Source organism: Glycine soja, chromosome 17, assembly GCF_004193775.1.
Source record: "Glycine soja cultivar W05 chromosome 17, ASM419377v2, whole genome shotgun sequence".
Taxonomy (NCBI): Eukaryota; Viridiplantae; Streptophyta; class Magnoliopsida; order Fabales; family Fabaceae; genus Glycine; species Glycine soja.
The window spans coordinates 41,784,922-41,808,116 of NC_041018.1; the positions used below are offsets into that span (position 1 = coordinate 41,784,922).

The 23,195-nt window shown below is 30.9% G+C and overlaps 4 protein-coding genes across 4 annotated transcripts; 2 read left to right on the forward strand and 2 right to left on the reverse strand.

The window, feature by feature from the left end:
* Positions 1-5,974: 5,974 nt before the first annotated feature.
* LOC114392814 (probable cinnamyl alcohol dehydrogenase 6) lies at positions 5,975-8,534 on the forward strand. The gene is made up of 5 exons (XM_028354039.1): positions 5,975-6,246; positions 6,323-6,550; positions 6,935-7,223; positions 7,729-7,882; positions 8,208-8,534. The coding sequence occupies exons 1-5, from the start codon at positions 6,038-6,040 to the stop codon at positions 8,414-8,416; spliced, it is 1,089 nt and encodes a 362-aa protein (XP_028209840.1). The 5' UTR covers positions 5,975-6,037; the 3' UTR covers positions 8,417-8,534.
* A 4,138-nt stretch (positions 8,535-12,672) lies between these two features.
* On the forward strand, positions 12,673-14,506 carry LOC114393001 (UPF0496 protein At1g20180-like). Its single transcript, XM_028354256.1, has 2 exons — positions 12,673-12,808; positions 13,224-14,506. Exons 1-2 carry the CDS (start codon positions 12,757-12,759, stop codon positions 14,315-14,317), a joined length of 1,146 nt encoding a protein of 381 aa, XP_028210057.1. The 5' UTR covers positions 12,673-12,756; the 3' UTR covers positions 14,318-14,506.
* A 782-nt stretch (positions 14,507-15,288) lies between these two features.
* On the reverse strand, positions 15,289-16,377 carry LOC114392453 (peroxidase 64-like). The gene is made up of 3 exons (XM_028353599.1): positions 16,174-16,377; positions 15,791-15,979; positions 15,289-15,615 (listed from the first exon to the last, which is right to left on the reverse strand). The coding sequence occupies exons 1-3, from the start codon at positions 16,375-16,377 to the stop codon at positions 15,406-15,408; spliced, it is 603 nt and encodes a 200-aa protein (XP_028209400.1). The 3' UTR covers positions 15,289-15,405.
* Positions 16,378-20,233: 3,856 nt separating this feature from the next.
* LOC114392564 (expansin-A11-like) lies at positions 20,234-22,194 on the reverse strand. Its single transcript, XM_028353749.1, has 3 exons — positions 21,877-22,194; positions 21,331-21,652; positions 20,234-20,831 (listed from the first exon to the last, which is right to left on the reverse strand). The coding sequence occupies exons 1-3, from the start codon at positions 22,013-22,015 to the stop codon at positions 20,525-20,527; spliced, it is 768 nt and encodes a 255-aa protein (XP_028209550.1). The 5' UTR covers positions 22,016-22,194; the 3' UTR covers positions 20,234-20,524.
* Positions 22,195-23,195: the final 1,001 nt, after the last annotated feature.

Sequence of the window (23,195 nt, forward strand, 5' to 3'; positions counted from 1 at the left end):
TCATCGCTGCAAAAGAAAGATATTTGGCGTCAATGGCCAATGTGATGCAACACAAACCAAAACAAAACCCAAAGAGGTGCGGTCAAAGACATCCTAATCACAATAACAAAAATAAAAACTACCCACGTGTTGCTAATCCAACCTTTAAGAAAAAGGGCTTTTGTTTTGTTTGTGGAAAATAGGGTCATCACGCTCCTTAGTGTAGGAAACTACTGCGAGAAATGTCAACCCTCCTAAGCCCAAATCTAACTTAGTTGAGGGTGAATGAGATGATATTATTGTTGTAGTTGTTTCTCAAGAAAACATGGTGATCAATGTGAGCAAATAGGTGGTAGACTCTAGGGCTACCAGGCATATTTGTGGTGACAAAAATGTTTTTACCTTCTACATTCCTGTGGGGAAAAGAGAAAGTTTTTTTGAAGCTCACATCTGGGAAAACTCTAGTTATGACCAATGTGTTACATGTGCCTTCTATTAGAGTTAATCTTGTTTCTGTATCACTGTTAGGAAAGGTTGGAATTAAGATGTCATTCGAATCTGATAAGATCATAATGACAAAGAACAATGTTTTTTGTGGGAAAGGGGTATTGTGACCAAAAACTCTTTGTACTCAACATTCATGAGATTGTTAATGAATCTATGTCTTCTTTTGCTTACTTGATTGATTTGTATGATATTTGGCATGCTAGACAAGAACATTTAAATTCCTCGTATGCCTTTAAATTGAAAAACCTAGGAATAATCAAATTGCATGATAAACAAACCAGGAAGTGTGAAATATGTGTTGAATCTAAAATAACTAAAAAGACATGTTATCCTGTGCAACGTGAATATGAACCCTTAGGCTTAATTCATACAAACTTAGTGGATTTAAAACAACATGTGACTAGAGGAGGTAAAAGTTACTTTGTAACCTTTATAGATGACTTCTCTAGATACACTAAGATATATCTTGTTAGAAATAAAAATAAAGCATTTAATATGTTCCTTATATATAAATTTGAAGTAGAAAACCAACTAAACAAGAAAATAAAAAGGGTTAGATCCGATAGGGGTGGTGAGTACACTTTGTTCAAAGACTTTTCTAAGAATGAAGGTATCACACATGAAGTAATCCCACCTCATTCACCGAGTCAAACGAAGTAGCTGAGAGGAAAAATAGAACTCTTAAGGAAATGATGAATACCATGTTAGTTAGTTCCTCTGAACCAAGTAACCTTTAGTGAGAAGCCGTATTAATGGCTTATTTCTTACAAAATAGGATTCCCTACAAGAAGACTAACAAAACACCTTATGAGTTGTGGAAAGGTTATCTGTCCAACCTAAAATATCTGAGAGTGTGGGGTTGCTTAGCCAAAATTATGCTAATTGAACCTAAGAAAAAATAGGCTCTAAGACTTTTAATTGCTTATATATCGGATATGCAGAACATAGTGTTGCCTATAGGTTCCTAGTGTTAAAAATTGATGTGCTTGACACCATAGTAGAAACTAAGAAAGTTGAATTATTTGAGAATGTGTTTTCTTTGAAATCTAGGCAACCTACAGAAACCATTAGTGATATTTTGAGGATCATCCCAACATAATCCATATAAAACCATAATGAGTTCATGGCTAAGGACCTAAGAAAAAGTAAAAGACATAGGAAAGAAACATGTTTTGGAGATGATTTATATACCTTGTGGAGGATGACCCTATAAGTTTTACATGAGCCATTAGTTCTTCTGATGCATTCTCTTGGGAAAAAGTGATTAAGATAGAGATTGATTCCATTAAGAAGAATAACACATGGACCTTAGTGGACCTACCCCTAAGGAACTAAATCAATAGGGTGTAAGTGGATCTTTAAGAAGAAGTACAACCTTAATGGATCTATCAATAAGTATAAAACTAGGTAGGTAGCTAAAAGGTTTATTCATAAACAAAATATGGATTACTTTGACGTTTTTGCCTTCATGACTAGGATTTCCTTTATGTGAGTGTTGATAGCTTTAGCTTTTATACATAAGTGGTGATTCACCATATGGATGTAAAAACTGTTTTTTTGAATGATGATCTAGAAGAAGAGATCTATATGACTTAACCTGAAGGTTGTGTTATACCTAATCAAGCGGACAAAGTGTGCAAACTATTAAAATCCCTTTATGGACTTAAACAAGCACCAAAACAGTGGCATGATAAATTCAACTCTGCTTTGCTTGATTATGGTTTTTCATACAGTGAAGCTGATAAATGTGTTTATACAAAAACTAAGAATAGTGATAATGTGATTATTTGTTTATATGTGGATGACATGTTGGTATTTGGTATTTGTATTAATAGAGTCCTTAGGATTAAAACTTTTCTTACTTCAAAGTTTGACTTGAGAGACTTGGGAGAAGCAAGTGTTATCCTGGGAGTTAGAATTATAAGGAAAGGTGATAGTATCCTACTATCCCAAAGGAATTATGTTGAAAAACTCCTTAAAAAGTTTGGTTACTATGACCTTAACCCAGTAAGTACCCCTTATGATGTTAAATCTCACTTGAAGAAAAATAAAGGAAACTTTATTGATCAAACTTAGTATGTCCAAATTATTGGGAGTCTACTGCATCTAATGAACTTTTCAAGACCAGACATTGCATATGCAGTAGGTAGACCGAGTAGATATACTCATAGTCCTAATCAAGACCATTGAGAAGCTCTTGTGAGATTTATGAGATACTTGAGAGGTACCATAAAATATGGTATTTAGTATAGTGGATTTCCTGTTGTACTAGAAGGGTACAATGATGCTAACTGGATCTCAGATTCAGATGAGACAAATCCACTAGTGGTTATGTTTTCACACTTGGTGGTGATATGGTTGCATGGAGATCAGCCAAATAATCCATAATTGCAAGATCAACTATGGAATCAAAGTTTGTAGCTTTGGAGTTGGCTGGTAGTAAGGCTAAGTGGTTGAAAAACCTTTAATGGGAAAAACAAACATATACAATTGAGATGTAATGTGGTAAAGTAGTTGCTAAATGATGAAACAATTTCCATTGACTATGTGAAGTCAAAAGGGAATTTGGCAGAGCCTCTGACGAAACCCCTAGGGAAGAAACTGATATACAAAACATCGAAGGGAATGAAACTTAAGCCACTTGAAACAAACAAGTGATGGTAACCTAACCATTGTGATTGGAGATCCCATGAAGAAGGTTCATATGGGTAAAAACAAGCTACTTGTTAGTTTTTCTAGTGCTAAAATTAAATAATTTTAATCCATTCCTATGGTGTGAGAAAACACTAGATATTGCATTAATGAGAGGTGAAGCTTAAAGCTTTTAATAAATTTCATGTCCCTTATGAGTGGTGTATGATTGCAACATACACTTGATGACATCACTAATGAGTGTCAAGTGGGGCCGCTTGCATGAGATAGTGGTGAAATCTCTATAGTAGTCATGAATATCGAGCACACGCATGGCCTATTAGCGCAAACCAATGATAACAACAAGATTTGTGGGGGTGTAATGTGATTGTTAAACAATCGACATACACTAAGCATTTTTTGGTCTATATAGTATGTTACATCAACTACATTGTGAAACACTATATCCTAGAGGAGAACCCATAAACTTTCATTCTTCCTTTCTTATCCGTTTAAAACCTTTTGAAATATGTGGGAGATTGTTGTGTTTTTTTTGAAGTATTTCAAAAGATTTGAATTTGAAATGCATACAAGGCAAATGGCATATTTAATACTAGATTATGCTCTACCTCAATTTTTGAAAATCCTTTTAATCATAATTATTTTCTTTTTGTTTTTATTTAAACGGTCTAATTACCTCAATTAGTTTATTTTCATTTTTATTAAAACATTATATTACCTTTATTAGTTTCTTTCTATTGTTATTAAAACGGTCTAATTACCTCAATTATTTTCTGATCTTTTTTATGCTTTTCTTATCCTATAAATACCGTCTTCTACCTTCAATTTCAAACACACCAAAAATAAAAAACATTTTCACTTTTACTTTCTCTTTCTCTGTGGACTCTCTTTTTTATTCTTGTCCGTTTTTGTTCCTTGTTCTTAGGAAGGATATGCTATATCCTGAGGGATTTGTGCACTATGCGAATAAATCCTTAAGGACAGTGTGTGTAACATACGTCTCGGTTCTGTCTCTCGCATACTCTTACCTTGACGATTCTGCACCAGTCAACAACCATGAATAATATTCTCTTCTCTCACGTTTAAACATGGAGAAGTCAAGAAAAAAAAAGAATAATGTTCGAACTTTGATAACAGAGGGATTGTTTTATGTGGAGCAAAGGATTGGTTTAATTTTTTTTCGAACAATCTAAGGTGGGAGAGGATGTTTAGGCTTCAATTGGTAATGTTATGTACTTATTTAATTAGTTTGTATGTGATTAAAATTTTCTACAAAAAATTGTTATGGGTAGTTATTTGATTTCATATTATATGCTTGCTTGATGATGGAAATTGGTTATGTATGATGATCGTTGTTGTTTTAACTTATTAGTTTATCATTGTTCATTTGGAATTGGAACCATGGTTTGAGATTAGGGAAACTTTCTTTTCCCTCTTGGCTCTTCCCCTGTCACGATATGAACCAATTCGTTTTATTTGGCACCCATGAACTTCTCCCATTTTCTTTTTCCTTTGTTCCATTTTGACTCGATCCAAGCAATATAAGATTTTCATTATTTTTTTTCTATTCACACCTAAATAAAATTTATTTAACTGATAGCAGATCATGTCTATTAAATGAGACATGGTCACGTCTCTTCTATAATTACTTTTTATATACTAATTCTGTCTATTGTTGATTAATAAATGTAATAAAAATTATTTAAAATATCAATAAAGATATAATCGATCTACACCACTTTTATATCATAATGTTAGTTATTTAATATTTAATCTTTTAGTTTCAATTACATGAAAATAATAACTAAACTATTATTGAATACACATTTAATGAGAATCATATTTTTTTTTTTGAGAGACAGTGAGAATCATATATAACTACACAAGAAAAAAAAGTTATTTTTTATGCAATATATACATATATAAATTATTTTTAAAAAATTATTAGTTCTATCTCGACTATGCTTTTTTCCTACTCACATGCACTGTCCCACCATTTAACAATTTCTGGGCAGCTTCCGTCAACTACCAGTTTACTAAGAAGTCTATTTGCTAGTGAACTAGTTTAGGTCTTTAACGAAATAAATATATAATATAATTTTTCGGACAACAACCAGTATTGTATTTAGAAAATACAAAATAACTCTTATAAGTAAATTTTGTATTATAAAATAAAAATAATAAAAGACAGCTTATTAATGGAAAAATTTGACTATAATGTGCATCAGACCTTAGAATCAAATTAGTTATCATCATTTAAAAATAAAGAAAATAAAACTAATTTGATGTATAATACTCCTCCGTCCCTACATAAATATCATTCTAGGTTATTTAAAAATAAATTGCTAGAAATATTAGTAAAAAGATAATTAATATTATATTGAAAAATTAATTTTGATATTAATATTACACTAAAACATTAAATTAACATTTATTAGTAATATTAATAGAACAAATTAATTAATATTATATTAAAAAAATTAATATGACACTTTATTTTGGGATGAATGGAATAGTAGAATTAAAATATGAGAAAAAAATATAACAATATAAAATAATTTTATGAAATCTTTCAATAAAAAAAATTGTCATTTATTATAAGTTTATTGGTTGTTATAAAATTATTTTAAAAAATTATATCAAAAATAATTTATAATTAGAGAATACATGAAATATCGGGGTAACAACTACTCCAAAGTCCTAACCTAACTAACTAGATATATCCAATATTAACAAAGAGCATGCGTAACACGCAAGAGAGATGTCATGGTGCAGGAAATGGGCTAAGATTTTTTAATTTTTTTTGGGAAAAGAATTGGAATATTGTTTATTTTGTTTCCCTCTATAAAATGTGAAGGTTGATGCAAGTCTAATTTGGGGTCTGATTAATTCTCTAGTTATGGCTGAGAGCAGAGCGAATCACACAGTGAGCGTATCTGGGTGGGCAGCTCATGATTCGTCGGGCAAGATTACCCCCTACAGCTTCAAAAGACGGCAGAACGGTGTGAACGATGTGACAATAAAGATCCTCTACTGTGGGATCTGCCACACGGATCTCCACTGTGCTAAAAATGAATGGGGCATCACTATGTACCCTGTGGTACCCGGGTAATTAAGTATTTACATTAGTATTATATGTTCCTCTCTCAAACTAACTAATTAATGTTCATTCTGTTTATTATAGACACGAGATCATTGGGGAGGTAACTAAGGTTGGGACCAATGTGAAGGGGTTCATGGAAGGAGACAGAGTGGGTGTGGGCTGTTTGGCGGCTTCATGCTTGGAATGTCACCACTGCAAGACCGATCAGGAAAACTACTGCCAAGACCTCCAATTTGTCTACAATGGAATCTTCTGGGATGGCACCATCACCTATGGTGGCTACTCCCAAATCTTTGTCGCGGATTACAGGTTGCTTCCTTCATTCATCACTCTATTATTTGAAGTCAATTTTTTGAACTTTTGTCCGTACAAATTCTTTATTGAGACCATTTTTCTCATTTCAATACTTTTACTTGTTTTGAAATATACGTGAAATAATTCTAATTAAATACATATTTGTAGTTAATTTTTTTATACTGTATTTTATTAGAGTACCATATTATTATCCATAAATGAAATTGATCGATACTTTGAAGAAGACATTATCTTGAAATTCACGTTGCTTTCAAAGGCATGGCGGTGGTGGTTGAAGGCAACCAATACAAGCCCCACTACACTGCTTGGCAGTATTAAAATAAGTAAAGTAAGGTTTTGAACTTTGTCTATGAAAAAATATTTTCATTGGATGTGTAGATATGTGGTACACATTCCGGCAAGCCTACCAATGGATGCGGCGGCTCCTCTGCTATGCGCAGGAATAACAGTGTTCAGTCCTTTGAAAGAGCACGATTTGGTAGCAACAGCGGGGAAGAGGATTGGGGTGGTTGGACTGGGAGGCCTTGGACACATTGCTGTTAAATTTGGCAAGGCTTTTGGCCACCATGTTACCGTCATCAGCACTTCTCCCTCCAAAGAACCAGAAGCTAAGCAGCGTTTGGGTGCTGATCACTTCATTCTCAGCTCTAATCCTAAACAATTACAGGTTTCTTATCCTCTACATTTCACATTCCTTCATTCTTTTTGTTGGGTAAAAACAAAAAAGAATTATTTCAATATATATAATTGTCATTTTCTTTTCTTAATTAATTATTTTTTTACTTATATTTTTATATATAAATGATAAACTATAAAATCTAGAAATAAATTAATAATAATATAAGGTGAATTTTATAAAATTATTATTATCTTTTTTTTTGTTAATATAAATTAATATTGGAATCTAATATCACTGTTATTTTTGAGAGGAAGGAAGTAATATTTATGAATATGGAAAAATATTCTGATTCAAATATGTTGGGCTTCTGATCCAAGATATATATGGTAAGATAGATTTGGGCTTTGGGATAATGGGCCAAGGCAATTTAGAAATGGGCTATTGCTTTCGGCATTCTGAGTTGCTTACTGTACTTCCTTTTTGTCTTCCGGAATAGCTTCTGGTCCAAAAAATATATGGTTTGACATGATTTGGTTTCTCTTGTGACACTCAGGCTGCAAGGAGAAGCATGGATTTCATATTGGACACTGTTTCGGCAGAGCACTCTCTCTTGCCTATTTTGGAATTGCTCAAAGTCAATGGAACCTTATTTCTCGTGGGTGCACCAGACAAGCCTTTACAATTGCCTGCTTTCCCATTGATATTTGGTAACTTATATAACCTTAATTTTCCTTCCTGTGTTTAGTTGGTTGGTTTTTTTAAAAAAAGAAGCTTAAATATGTTTTCTATATCTAGAAAATAAATCATTTTTATTTTATTATCTAAAATATCTAAAATATATTTTTTTTCATTTAAGTATCTAGTATTTTTTCATGTCTCACTTAATGACAAATATAATGTCAAATATTTGGATAAAAAATAAATTTTAAATAATAAAATAAAAGTAACTTATTTTTTAAGTAAGAAAAAGATATATAAATCTAAAAAAAATGAAAACAGATTTGATTGATGACCATTATTGGTGAAATGCAGGCAAGAGATCAGTGAAAGGTGGGATCATAGGGGGAATAAAAGAGACGCAGGAAATGTTGGAGGTTTGTGCAAAGTACAATATAACGAGTGACATTGAGTTAATCACACCAGACAAAATCAACGAGGCTATGGAGCGCCTTGCTAAGAATGATGTGCGCTACCGTTTCGTCATTGATATTGCTAATGCTGTCACTTCCAACAACAACTGAACTAGCCTTCAATTTGATTCAAATTTCGTCTATTCATTACTTGTTTCTATATCTACTGTTTAGTAAACCGGTAATTTTACCTCTGCAATTGGATCACTAAGTCATATATTTATCCCAATTATCTTCTGTTTAAGTTTGAATTAAGAGAAAAATGGTTATGCATTTAAGATATTTTTTAAGTTCATTTAATTAAATTTATCATTTATCATAAATTTTATTAACTTTTAAAATATTATTTTAAAGTAATTAAAATGATAATTTGTGATTAAATGACACAATAAAATTATTTTATACTGTCATTGTTTAGACATTAAATTCTTTAATTAATTTATTAGGATTTAAGTAAAATTTATAATTAAAACAATTATGTTTGTTTCGTACTTTCGTTTTATTTATTAATAAAATGAATCAAACTAAACGTATTTCTAATATTATAAAGTATTTGTCTAAAAAAGTACTTATTTAACTACTTGTAATTGCTTGGTGATTTAAATCTAAATAACAATAAGTCCTATCAACCATCACTAATAAATATTTAACAATTAATTAAAGACATGAACGAAAAGTAGCAACTCTCCCTTCAATTAAAACTATTACCTATTCTCTTTAAAAAAAAAAAAAAACTCTTATCTATTAGGCTTATTTTGGATTCTAGAACTAGAAATACAGTTCTTTCTTCTTTTTTTGGCGTTAAGTAGTATGGGATACTTGCCAATTGCCGTTGGACTTATGATCTAGAATTATGGATACTAATAATAATTAGCGAGCTCTTTCTAAGGGGTCTATAAAAAAAATTAGCTGCCTCTTTCCAAAAAATAATCATTAAGTACCAACGGCAATTATCATTAAGAACCCGCTAATTATCATATACATTATTGCTTTTGCTTTCAATCGCTTCATTTACGTACCAAGTTTTAAAATAATTGTTGTATTATTAGCTAGATCAACATATTGTTTCTCAATTATATGTATTAAGATGTATTATTATTAAATACCAATAAAGAATTTAGGCAGTTGTGTAAGGTTTTGAGTTGCGTTCACATGAGTAAAAAGATCTATTTAGCGAGATAACTCGTATTTAATTTTTATTGTATGCAAAAAATTTTTGAAATCGTAAATAAAATTAGTCTTTGATCGAGTGAATTAGGGAACACCCGTAACCTTTGACCTAGGATTACAAAATGATTAAATGCTAATAAGGTCCAAAGAGTTGATAGATATATGAATTTCTTAAGTAAATTGACATTTGTTCGATTCATTTATGTATAATGTATTATTAGATATTTTAATTTGATCAGAGAAAAGGAAAAAATCATCCTCCTAAATCCTAATTTCAAATTAAGGATTCTTTGCTTCGAAATTATAAGACATATGCATATAAATAATTTAAAAGATTAAGTGGAAATATATATCAAATTCAAGAGAGAGAAAAAAGTAAATTTTAACCATTACTAGTACTATTACCTCCAAGAGGTTTTGTTATTTTGTGAAAAAAATCCTTCATGAGATTTTATATAATTAAAGAAATACTTCTTACTTTTTTAATTATGAATTTCACCTTCTTTATAGAAGTTTTAGTGTAATGTTTGATGGGTGTATGTAATATTTTCAAATATAAGAAAATATTAGTGTAATGGTTTTAAACTTAAAGGAGAGTTAATGTAAAAACAAAAAAAAATGTTGAGTTATGTGTAATTTGATGAATGCTCAAGAGGTATTGTTTGCTAAAAGAATTAACTTAAAATATAGGTAATAAAAATTAAGACAAAAATATATTTTAGTATCAAAATAAAAGATAATTTAAAATTTTAAAATATATAGAAATATTAAATAAGTTGTTAAATGATGGTAAGATTACATGTTACAAGATGAAAAAAATATGATAAATACTTATTTTCATTCTTGAATTTGTTAGGCATTGACAGCTAGATCCTCGAAAGATAAAAAATTAAAATTTTGTCTTCAAATTTATAAGAAATGCAACAAAATTTTAATTTTTCCATGCTAATTGTCGACGTCTAACAACTTAAGAACGAAAGTGAGTATTTTTCAAGGTAATATAATAAATACCCTCAAGTTTAATAATATTTAAAATTATAATTTATAACTTAAGTGTCAATTAAGTAGACGTAGTCTCAGAGCATCTGCAATGTGAATTATTTAATCATTGTTTATCAACAAATTGTTAGTTGATATTGAACTTGATTTCCTTAGATAAAATTTTGGATTGGAGCCTTTTAAATGAAAAGTACGTGATTGAGATAACAATAACATGATTAAAAAAAACTTAATGGGTTGCTTAACAAAAAAAAAAAACTCATTGTAGGAAAATTAAATTGAGTTATACCTAAGATCGAGGTAGAAAAGTTGGGTTGTTTATATAAATATGCTGAGAGTATATATATTATAATCAACATTTAGTATTTAACATTTTATGTTTAATATTTAATGTGTCATGTTTAATATTTATTACTTATTATTTAATGCTTAGTATTTCATGTTTAGTAATCAAAATTTAAAATTAAAACTAAAATTAATTAAGATTTTGAGTGTTTATAACAAAATTAGCTCATAAATTAGCTTAAAACTCAGAAGTTAGTTGGTAATTTATAGTATGTCAAAAGCTACTAACTGGAAAGTTAAAATTTTATAAGTTAATTGATTGAATTAATTTTTCATTTTTAATAAAAAAATAAAGGTGTTTCATCAGATTAATTAATATGCTAGTTGATGAATATAAAATATAAAATGATATAAAAACACACATTTAGTTATTTTGGTGAACCCTAAAAAAAGTTTATTTTGGTGAAGCCAATTTATAAATTAGTCAAATAATTTATGTTATTAAAGTAAGGTGTGAAATACACCCTATAGCCCTATAATAATATTAAAATTTATCTTATCTAAGGAAAAAACAATTTTTAGTTTTTTTTCTTCTCATTACGAAGTAATTCTGGTAATTAAAAAATGATGACTTTCACAAGGTGTGTATTTTTTTTAACATAATTTATTTTATATCTAACGTTGAATTAGGATTTAAACCTTGAATGGCTTGTTAAAATAATACAAGTAACTCCTTGTGTGAATGGTTGATAGTAAATACTTTTTAGTTTGATATAATATAAGAAGACGCAATTAAAAAAAAAAGCAATCATTTGTTTAATTGTTAATTTTTAAGATTTTATTCTGAAAAAAAAGCAATTATTTTTTCAAACAAAAACCAGGGAAGGGACATCGGTTGCACGAGTATGGGTTGTTATTCATGGTCTGAGTTTAATCAGATGAATATTTGTGATGAATGATGATTGGATTATTCAATTTAGAAGAATCTCTTACCTCCATCATCAAGCTGCTACGTAACATCTGCAATCATTACCGTGCCCACGTGGCAAACAGATATATATCCAATGACAATCATAGGACCCCACGTTAGTATCTTGCTTTTGCGCCACCTGTGCTCCATATCTTACACACAAGCGCGTTCGTTATCAATTATCAATTACTCGCTAGCAAACACCATTTTTCGAAATTTATCCACAATCTATATATCTATTTATGCAAACCTTAACGCCTCCTTCAATTCAGAACCCTACCCACACGAAATAACTGGAGTACTAAGCAATAATTAACCACATGACCCTTTCAAAGTTCAAACAATTAAATTTATAAATAAATTTAGGCGACAATTTGGCAGAATTTTGACAAAAGGCTGTTGTTAGAAGTTAATTATATTTGAAAACGGAGTTCAAAGGAATTTTTTTTTAAATGAATATGAATTTAATTTAATATAGAAAAAATTTCTTAAGTAATGTGTATTGAGTTAACCTCATGAAATGATTGATTTTTGTTTATTATCTTAAGAATTGTTGTTCTTTTTATATACCAACATGTTTTATATTATGAGTAAAACGATAATGATAAAAAAAACTCGTCATAGAACAAAATATATATCCTAAAATATAAATTTTTTCACATGGAACAAATACTGATTTCTCTAACGAATTGAATTTGCGTGGGAATAGAATGAAAATGGATAGATTAAGCTTATGGTAGGAGCTGCCTGGTGTTGACGTGAGAAAACACATCGTGTGAGGTACGCTAACGTGTGAGCAAAGCCATTCAATTAACCATTTGTGGTAGAGCTAACTGCCAACTAGATTCCTTCTCCTTTTCTTCTTAACTTCTCCCCAATCAAGCAATACAAAACACCTCTCTCTCTCTCTCTCTCTATATATATATATATATATATTTCGGTGCCATAATTCCTTCATCCAGTTAATTAGATTTCGAGTCCACACAACAACACAGAATTAGATCTCTCATTGATTTCTTCTTTATATATGCGCGATATGACATGTACGGGGTGGCTTTGTTCTCTACGAAGAACAACAGGCAAGTTTATTTAATTTCTTCTCAACTCCTCTCTTCCTTCAATTCATATAACATAAAAACAGTTAAGCAAATTTAACAGTTTGAACAGAACGTGGGAGTTATTATACATAAAATATAACATAAGAAACATCTTTCTTATAACATATAGTTCATACTTTAGCTCCTCTTTCCCGTCATGATCAATTGCATTAATTAATGTGCTCAGATATATTTTGCATTATTTTGAGGTATGTTGGAAGCATTAATTAATTAATCATTAATTTAAGCTTCTGTTGTTTGCTTTCCTTTTGTTTTTGTCAATTAAATGCTTGATTTCATTGGTAAAGTAATATTATCCACATAATTTGCTCCAATAATTAGTTAGCTAGCTAATAATGAATTTGTTCCCTTTTTGTTATGCAAATTATATAAACAGGTAGATCACGGAAGGAATGTGAGGAAGATAGATTGTGTAAGAAGCAAAGCGTGAATGAAGAATATTTGGAAGCGTTCAGAACAAAGTCTTACATCGAAATATGCAACAAAGCACAAGGGGGGATTGGAAAGACAAGCACCAAAATGCTAACTTCTTCTTCTTCTTCTTCAATTCCTTTGTGCATGCAACTCACGGAGTATTTACTAGAGCCACGGCAAGAGATGATAGCAAACATAACACAGAGATTGAAGCTTCATCATCTTCTTGTGGACTACTTCGAAGCCAGCTTAGAAGCGTGTCGTTGTTGTGACACAATCCTTGAAGCCATCCATTCAATGCGACTTTCTTATCGACGAATCACGAGAATTGTTAAGCTAAGCAAAACGGTGCTTGATGATGATGACACCAAGGGTGTAATCTATAGAGAGCTCGCTTCCTTTGCTCTGCAAAACAACCCTTTGTCCGTTGCTATTAGCAGCGTGAAGTTCCGTGACATTCATGACAGATACGTGGAACTCTTGAAAAGACTGAAATCAACGAGTAAGGAAATTCGAAGGAGGTTGACATTAAAGAGGGTTTGCAAGAAGGTTGCGGGGATTGCTCTTATTACTTCTCATAGTGTGGTTCTTGTTGCTTTGTTGGTGTTTGCTTTTCATAGCATTGTAGGGTTGGTGGCTGCGCCTAGTATCGTGGGTGGGTTGGTTGGTTTGTTCGTGAAGAAGGGTCGTCAAAGGTTTATGTCAATTAGCTCTAATAATAATAATAATAATTGTGAAGAGAGGCTGTGTGAGCAACTTGATTTGGCTGCAAAAGGGGTTTATGTTCTGATCAATGATTTGGACACAATGAGTAGGATGGTGAAGAGGTTGAACGATGAAGTGGAGCATAGGAAAGTGGTTGCTGAGGTTTGTGTGAGGAATGGGAAGAGTGAGATACTACTGAAGCAGGTTATGAGGGATTTTCATGAGCATGAGTCTAGCTTTCTGGAGCAGTTGGAAGAGCTGGAGGGGCATATCTACTTGTGCTTTCTCACCACAAACAGATCAAGGAGGCTTGTTGTGCAACAAATTACGGACAAAAAAGTAAAACATTGAAAAAAACAACACATTATATTCCTTCTTCATTCTATATAGCAAAATGTTCAAAAAGGCACATGAGTTAGTTAAGTCCACAGCACACATGGGGGAAGGTTCAATTTCACAAGCAGGATGGCTCTTCCTTCTCTTTATGCCAATTAATTTGCTTTTGAATTTGATGATGAGGGCTTTCCCTCAATTTTCCTAGACCATATAGCATATACTAGTATATATATATATACACACACATGTCTGTACAAATTAAGGTAGCACAAAAAATCTAAGGTTCGTAACATGTACATGTTTTTCTTATTCTAATTTTTTGTCATACTGTCAGTTTCTGTTGTACATACATTGATCTGTTGGTTAAGTGCACTTACTGTACAGATTAATTTTAGAAAACTAAATTGTCGTTTTTTTTCTTCTAAAAAACTGAGAAAATAATTATTTATTTCGATATATAGTAACACGCAATAAAATTAGTTGTCGTCTTACAATCCGAAGTTGCCTTATCTATCCATCCAAGAATATTTCATGAACACTCCCCTCCCCAAAAAACAAGATTTTTTTTTAAAGAATACTGTTTTGTCATGATTTTCCTGCTTTTGACAGTGGATTTAGGCATTTAGCCTCATCTAACAGGAGCAAAAGTAAAGGAGTTAATGAGAAAATTAATGATTTATATATTAATTAATATATAAGAGGTATAACTTTATATTTAAATATATAAATTATTATATATTAACGCACATTTGACTATAAAACATGCATACATATATTTATTAAATTTCTTTTTATTCTTTTTTAAATAAATTGTTATTTTATTGTTTTTCTATATTTTTAAACAAATAATTACTTCAACAATTAATTTTACTGGATACTTATAATTTAATAAATTATTTTTTTAGCTTTTTTTTGAATATATTAAATGTAAAATCTAAAACACACATATATATATATTAAAATATTTATGTGCAATGGTTATTTTACTAATGGAAACTTCATTTCTGTTTAAGAAATAGGATGTTAGGAATTGATTAAGCAAATATATATGAAATCATGATAAGTGGCTGTAAATGCAGAACTTAACATGTTCATTTTCATTATTAGATCTTTTGCAATTGAATTCGTAATTTAAAATTTTCAATAGTACCTGAGAGGGCCACAAGATCTTCCAAGGAAAGGCCTCTTTGGAAGAAGCTTTGTTGTAATTGGGAGATGTTGAAGGTGGGAGCCGGCAGTTGTCTGGTTTCAGTGGCCTTTGATATTCTTCCATCCTTTCTTCCTTTTGTCACATCCCAAGTGGGTCCTCCGGACTAAATCCACACAAAGGCAATAAGTAAATAAATTTCTAATATTAATTTTATCTAAGATTCTAAATGGTTTTGTTGCAGAGGGATTGACAAAAAAGTATCTCAAAATAATAATTAAATACAATTATGATTACTATATAATTATATTAAATTATATGCAATTGTTTGAGACACTAACAAGGGCAACAGCATCCCTAGCAGCAAGAGCCAAAATATCAGCACAAGATACGATCCCGGGGAAAACGGCTTCCACTGCTTTCTTAGCATTGTCAATGACATAGAATGCATGCAAAGAAATGTTAGGAGGTCCATCCTTTTCTGCTTTATTCTTACCTTTTGATTCCAGAAGTACAGAGGCATCACAACCCTTACATAAAAATTAAAGAGTAAATATATGATCAGTTTTATACGTATCCACTTTAACTACTACGATGTTAGTGCATGCATGTTTTGAAGAGGATTAGTTTTTCAAAATAAATTGAACTAACACGCAAAGGCATGTTACTTGCATTGCCCCATATGAATATTTTTTGAATTTAGGACAAGCAAAAAGTTGCATACCCTTATGAAGCAATCATGAAAATGCATCCGAAGGAGAGCAGCTGGGACAGTTCTGTCATTCATGGTTGCTTTGTGAACAGCAGCAGCTACAATGGAATCTACATTATGGGGGCACGTATTTTCATAGTAATTTACATTTAGTGCACTCACAAGAGAAGCCAGGGACATAGTTATGAGCATAATAACTGTAGCAATAGCTGCCATATTTCTATTCACATTAACGAGAATGGTATTTGTAGAGACGAGGCGGTGACACGGGAAACTTGGAGTTGTTACGAGTGTATGGTTGTTAAGCATATATGTTGATCTACGACCCTGTTAGTCGAGCAGTGTTTTCAAGCATCTTCTATTAAATAAAAAGAAATTTGCATGTGGTACAGTTGCTTTTAAAAGCAAACAGTAATACAAAAGCAAAATCCCAAACATATGGAACTCAAATTTTGGCTACCTCTTCCCCTTTGACGTTTATTTCTAAAGTTGCATATTTTCAATATAGTGACGAATTTTTCCAATACTACTATTTAGTAAGTTTAGTATTTAATTTAATGGTACGTGTATTTTGATGAGTTCAATTTAATTTTCCTACATCTAAAGATGAAAATATGTTATTCAAAAATTAAAATCTAGAGATCAAAATAAGTTAAGAATTAATGCAATGACACCTTAACTTTGAAAGAATAGTTTAGAATTTATTCTAAATTAAATTCCTCTTTTCCTCTCATGAATTAAATGCTGAATACAAACAAATTAATTAAGTAAGTGAAATTATTGACATTTAATTAAAAGATGGAATTGTCTATTGGTTAGATTCCCAAACGTTAGCTGCCCTTCCTGTATTTTCTTTTCTTTTTTATGACAATAAAAGTTGCATTCTTGCTATATATTACTTGACCCGATTCCCTTATAATTATAAATAGCATAATGATATATATTTTTAACAAAACGAGTTTATTTTAGGAATATTGCCAAGTCTAAAGTTTTTCTTGCTTGAGTCCCAATTAGAAAGGCAGCGCAAATATGGGTGTTCGGTGGACCCTTGAAATGAAGGGTTGGTGGTTTTGCTTCAACAAATACGGGGCATCTTGTCTTAATCATAGTTCAATACATTTTTTCAAGGCATTATAAATAATATTTTGCTTTCTAACAAAAACGAGTTTATTTTGGGAATATTGCGCTACAATTTTACTTGCTTGCATTCCAATTAGAAATGTGTAACCGGAAAGGGGTCTTCGGTTGAACAAACATATTGATCCCAAAATGAGAGGTTAGGTGGGTTTGGCTTCAAACCAATACAGTATTATTCCATTTGGATAGAATCAAACTATGAACTGAAACTTGAACCATCAGCTGTAAGAGAACCGAGAAGATTAAAATTATTGATTTAATGCCTAACACACCATCATTAATATACTTCTACTTGAAGTGCAGATCAAACCGCTGCAAGTCTTAGAAGGAGGGCACGTTATGACACAGCCTAGCTATATGTCTGTCAATTATCATTGGTAAAATTTGACATGTAGAAGGCACATTATGACATTAATGATGCTTCAATTTTTTTATTTTTTTTATCAGGCACTCAGTTCAACCAATAGTTAGACTGTTAACTAATTAATATATGATGCTTCTATTGCTATAGCAGAGAGCTTATATTCTTGAAGCTGTAAGCAATTTAAATCTATAAAGTTTTTTTACTGATATTTATCGTAATTTCGGTGAAGATTGATTTGAAGTGAGATAGATATTGGTACGTAAGTAGGTATGATCACATCTTCATTCTTCGCTCAAGTTAACTGATGAGTCTGAAAGGGTAAACTTAACAACAACTAATTAACAAGTGTCACTTTCCCGTTGCGGTACTTTTGTGAGACATCAGTTGCCAGGGTGCCAGCTAATGTCGTGTCTCTCACTTTATTAACTCCTGTCATGTGCTTATCACACTTAGATTCTCTGCCAGCTCTACCAGCATCTTGTTACATTTAAGAGTATCTATAATCTATACTTATTTATTTTAATTTTATAGATATATTAATTTTATGTAGTTTTAAAGATTATATATAAAAATTTATTTTAATGTTGAGATTGTTAAAATAAGTGATTAATTTAATTTTATAAGTCCTACCATACTTAAAAAATATTATTTATGATATAAATTTGTTAAACGATGATTGTTTATATTAGCAACACTGTCATCTATCTCATGTTTTAAACATTATATACATAAATATATTTTAATGCTAAAATTATTAAAATGAGTGATTAATTTAATTTTATAAACCTTAAAATACTTTAAAAATATTATTCATGGTATATATTTATTAAACAATGATTATTTATGCTAAAAATATTATGTCATTTGTTTTAGTAAAATAAATTAAACAATATTATTTAAAGTTAAGCAACATATATAAGCATGCATCTTCAATAGAAATGTTCTAACAAGTTTTGTTTTCTAGTAAACTCTCTCAAATTTTTTTCTGATTTCAAAAGCTTGAGGGAATTTGTTGAAAATATATAGATGTATAATTTGAATTTGAATAACTTAGTTTTTAGAAATTAAATGTTATTATAGTTCAAAATTTTAGAATATTATTGTATTTAGATAAGGATAAGATATTGTTCTTAGAATTATTTTTTTCTAGGTGTTAAAGACTAATTTTAGCCATGGTGTGTGGTTGTTATTAGTCAAAAAAAATTATTCTTATCATTTACTTTAGCAGGTTAGTGATTTGATTTTTTAAGATTAAAGTAATATTAATATTTGAATTTTGTTACATTTTTTCTATATACAAAGTTAATGAATAAAAGTTCTATGAAATCCTACATATAATACATCTGTTACTATACTCTTCTTCTTTTGAAATATATTTTTTGCATAAAAAATCAATAATTGGTGTCAAAGTTATCTTCTTACAGACTTGAGAAGATAGAAGTCAAAGTAAGTTTTTTACAAGTTGTTCTTTGATGGCAAAAGCTATGATCTTTGGAGTCATACTTAAGAGACTTTAGATCTTCGGGAAGTTGCAGAAGAGGATTACGATGTTCCTGCACTACTGACAATCCCACCTTGGTCCAGGTAAAAATTCAAAAAGAAAAAGAAAAGACAAAGACAAAAACATGTATATTTGTTGGTGTTTCACAAATTATTTTCACCATAATCATCACTATCAAAACAACAAAATCAATTTGGGATCATTTGAAGGAAGAATATGCAGAAGAAGATGAAAGGATTCGAAGTGTTACATGCATTACAAGCACTTGAGCATAGAGGGCTTACGAAACAAGAAAAAACTATGAAGGATGCTTCCATGCCAAAATGAGGTGAAAAAAACAAGAACGAGTAAAAGATTTTTAAAATAACGACCAAAGCAATAATAATAGTTAGCTTTTCCACCATGTACTTATTAGTTATTACTGAAAATGCTAATCATCTATAAAGGACAAGTTGGTAGAGGCCTGATGCAAAATGCTACAAGTGGGATGATTATGACATATGGAGAAGATATGCAAGTTTCATCAACAAGTAGAGGCCAAGGTTGTTGGGGATCAACAAAAACATGAACAATGACATGTTTTACGACCAACAACTCTATAAAAGCAGCTTTAGCTTATTCACAGTGATTTATAAACCATATGACTTATGATCGAGTGTTTTTCGATCAAAGAGTTTTAAAAAAAATTGTTATCTTTATTGGAAAATATTCAAATTTGTTAAAAATAAAGATAAATTATAATATATAAATGAGGAATAATCCTCACCTCTTGAGTTAACTTTTAGAATTGAGTACTTCTCACATTATTTATTCAAAGATGGTATAAGAAGCAAATAAATAATCACAATTTAGAACCATTCATATCTTGATTATTCTTAATTATCATTTAGATTTAAGTTGTTAGCCGTGTGATTAATGTTAGTATTTGAAATTTTTGTAACACTTTGCTATGTATATGAGCAATAAAAGTTTTAGAAATTTCTCCCTATAATACATTTCCTCTTTCTCTTAAAAATATATTTTCTAAGAATAAAACATAATTAATTCACAACAGTGACAACATCACAAAATTTAGGGAATTAATACTTTCCCAACTCCCGCGGCACAGCTTGAACTTCAACTATAATGATATTACAACAATTTATAGTATAAATTAATTTAAACTTGAAAGATGTTTATTTGATATACAAGCTTATGATGATATGATGGTGATTGATTGTTATTATTGATAACAATTTATGCCTTGATAGAGGGCTTGGAGTTGATGGGAATAATCAAAACCAGAAGAAGGGTGGCGGGCAGCTCCAGTAATAAAATAAAAAAGCACGCCTCAGCCGTTGGTTGGTTTATCTGTAATCAGCTTAGAACTGAACTGGGCTAGAGAAAGTTTGGCCGAATGTCCAACTTGCTGGAACAATATCTTGGAAAACTCTGGTCTCTCCATCAGTGGTGGTGACCCTGAAGGACAAAGATTGACCATTCAAATACGCATTGGATTGCCAATTAGAACCCCAATTTCTTGACATTGCCATCCATCCAGTTTTTGAGCCTTTAATGAACACTGATTGGATGGATCCAGCACCCCCCACATTGCTGATCAATACTAGCTCAAAGTAGTCCCTCCCATTCACACTGAACCTAACCCCTCCATGCTTTTTGCATGGAACCCTGTAACAATAATTGATAAAAATGTTACTTCTTGCTGTCTCTAATATAAGTAACAAGAATTTCTTATTCTTTTAAATATAAATAAATTTCAATTATTTACATCTCATTTAATAAAATTTTCCCAAAATACTTTTTATTTAATAAGACTGCAAAAATTTATATTTAATATCAAGGTTTTAATGATGGATAGTTTAAGAAAAATATTTATTTTTTAATTAAAAATAAAATAATTTAATGCTGTTAATTGATTTTCTTAATAATAAGTGTGAAGTATGTTTTCTATTTTTACTTATAATTAAAATAGGAAGGAGCATGTAAATGCACACAAGGTCGGCAATATTAATATTGTTATTTTTTTTTCCTAGTGTATGACGACAACAATGAAATTAGAACTAAGATCTCCTGTAAACTAGTCAAACTCTTCACCACTACTAGACTGTTATGCTAAGAATGTTATATAATAGTATTAGTAAGGTAGAGAAAGAGAATGTATTCAAACCTTTGAAATAGCACGGGGACGATCCCTCCTCTGTAAATACCAATCTTTTCCCAAGCGGGTTGGGCCATATCAAAATGCTTGAGTGGTGGGTTGCACCAGCCTCCATTGTTGTTAGGAAGGGCGAAATTGGGAGGGCAAAAGTTTGTGGCAGTTACGGTTACAGATCTTCCTTTGATGCACCATCTAGAGTCTGATTTGTAATCACATATAATTTTGTAGCACTGACCACAGGAAGCTCCATCATTAAATAAGGCAGTGCTTAAAGCTGCAGTTCTAGTTCCATACCCAGTTGCATACAGATTCCCATACCCACAAGCTCCCCCTGCACTCATACACACAAAAAATAAATTCAATGTTGGAAGAGTAGTAGGGTAAAAAAAAATTTAAAAAAAATATTTACTGTAAAGTTATGAAAAACATAATTTTACACCTCCTATTAAACATATTTTTTATTTCTTAACTAATCTATTAAGAACTCCGATTAAATTTAAAAAGAAAAAAAAGAAAAAGAATATAGTGTTAAAAGGTTAAGTCTGAATGGCTTACCCATAGTTCCTGAAGCATCACTACCCCCATAAAAAGTGGCATGGGCATTGGTCCATCCAGAAGGTGAGAAGGCATAGGTAGTGATTGTGAAACAGCATAATCCAATGAGGCTACCCAAAACAAGCATGATTTTGCCCATTTTTTTTTCTTGCTTGCTGAATGCCTAATGATGAGAGGTTGAAGGATATATGATATGACTAGAATTTGTTTTTGCAATTATTGTCATTTCCAAAGTACAGAAGCTATGTGTTTAAATAAGGGACTACTAGACTAGCTAAGGCAACGATGGCACATGTGAGATTCTGCAAGACGAGAGAACTCAAGAAACAATTTTTATTATTTATCTGTGCAAGTCTGAACATCATTCAATCATTCCCACGTTCTCTTCAGTATTTTCCCTTGTAGGTCCCTTCCCACCCACCCACATGCCCATCCCAACATAAGAGCCGTGAATGTTTCAAAACCCACAAGCCCATTTGGTACTCTATTTTTTATTTATTATTTTAGCTTCTCTCAGATCCCAATGTCTACTACACATGGATCTCATGGTTTGTAACTCTATTTGTGGATAAAATGGTTTTATCAAATGGAACAAACGGTGTAAGATGGGTCACATGGAAATGATGACAGTGTCGTTTTTTCTGAGCTACATCCACATGTTCCATTTTGGCTATACAGATTGTCAGTTGTCCGGTAGCTAGCAGCTCAATTAATCGCCGTTGATTCAATCTGATAACACATGGGATATTTGACATCTAAATCTTCACAAGTAAATAAATTATCTAGTTGTCCATTAGACACCAAAATTTTCTCGTTTTTTAAGTGGAGTATTAATAAATTATAAGTTTGATCTAACCAAGCAATGCTATGCTATAATAACAGCACCGTCAAGCAATCAGAAAGGAAAGAGCAGGAAAAAAGAAAGACAGACTAAAAGGTTTAAGGAAGTTTACCATGGGAGTTACAGTCAACAACTTGAAATTAGAAATGTTGTACGTATTCTAATATAAATTTAATGGATAAAAGTATAATAAAAAATAAATAAAGATTATGACTCTTCAATGAAATTACTTTTACCTTTAAAGTATTTTTTCACTTTAAAATCGAACATTAAAAAAATGATGAAATTACTTTTATCTCAAGTATTTTTTTCACCTTAAAATCAAACAAAAAAATGACAAACTAACAGCACCCTCAAGCAATCAGAAATTGCTGAATGCCTGCGAGCCCAACTAAAGGCAATCCTTTCTTTATATATATATACAGTCAAGTTCATTTAATTTGTCACTATACTACAATTTTCTAAAAATATGACTTTT

Coding starts and splice junctions, on each gene's coding strand:
- LOC114392814 (XM_028354039.1), top strand. CDS start 6,038: ATGGCTGAGAGCAGAGCGAATCACACAGTGAGCGTATCTGGGTGGGCA. Junction 6,551..6,934: donor ATCTTTGTCGCGGATTACAG/GTTGCTTCCTTC, acceptor TTGGATGTGTAG/ATATGTGGTACACATTCCGG. Junction 7,883..8,207: donor TGCTTTCCCATTGATATTTG/GTAACTTATATA, acceptor GGTGAAATGCAG/GCAAGAGATCAGTGAAAGGT.
- LOC114393001 (XM_028354256.1), top strand. CDS start 12,757: ATGCGCGATATGACATGTACGGGGTGGCTTTGTTCTCTACGAAGAACA. Junction 12,809..13,223: donor TTCTCTACGAAGAACAACAG/GCAAGTTTATTT, acceptor TTATATAAACAG/GTAGATCACGGAAGGAATGT.
- LOC114392453 (XM_028353599.1), bottom strand. CDS start 16,377: ATGGCAGCTATTGCTACAGTTATTATGCTCATAACTATGTCCCTGGCT. Junction 15,980..16,173: donor TTCATGATTGCTTCATAAGG/GTATGCAACTTT, acceptor TTTTTATGTAAG/GGTTGTGATGCCTCTGTACT. Junction 15,616..15,790: donor CTAGGGATGCTGTTGCCCTT/GTTAGTGTCTCA, acceptor GTGTGGATTTAG/TCCGGAGGACCCACTTGGGA.
- LOC114392564 (XM_028353749.1), bottom strand. CDS start 22,015: ATGGGCAAAATCATGCTTGTTTTGGGTAGCCTCATTGGATTATGCTGT. Junction 21,653..21,876: donor TGATGCTTCAGGAACTATGG/GTAAGCCATTCA, acceptor GTATGAGTGCAG/GGGGAGCTTGTGGGTATGGG. Junction 20,832..21,330: donor GTCCCCGTGCTATTTCAAAG/GTTTGAATACAT, acceptor TTATTGTTACAG/GGTTCCATGCAAAAAGCATG.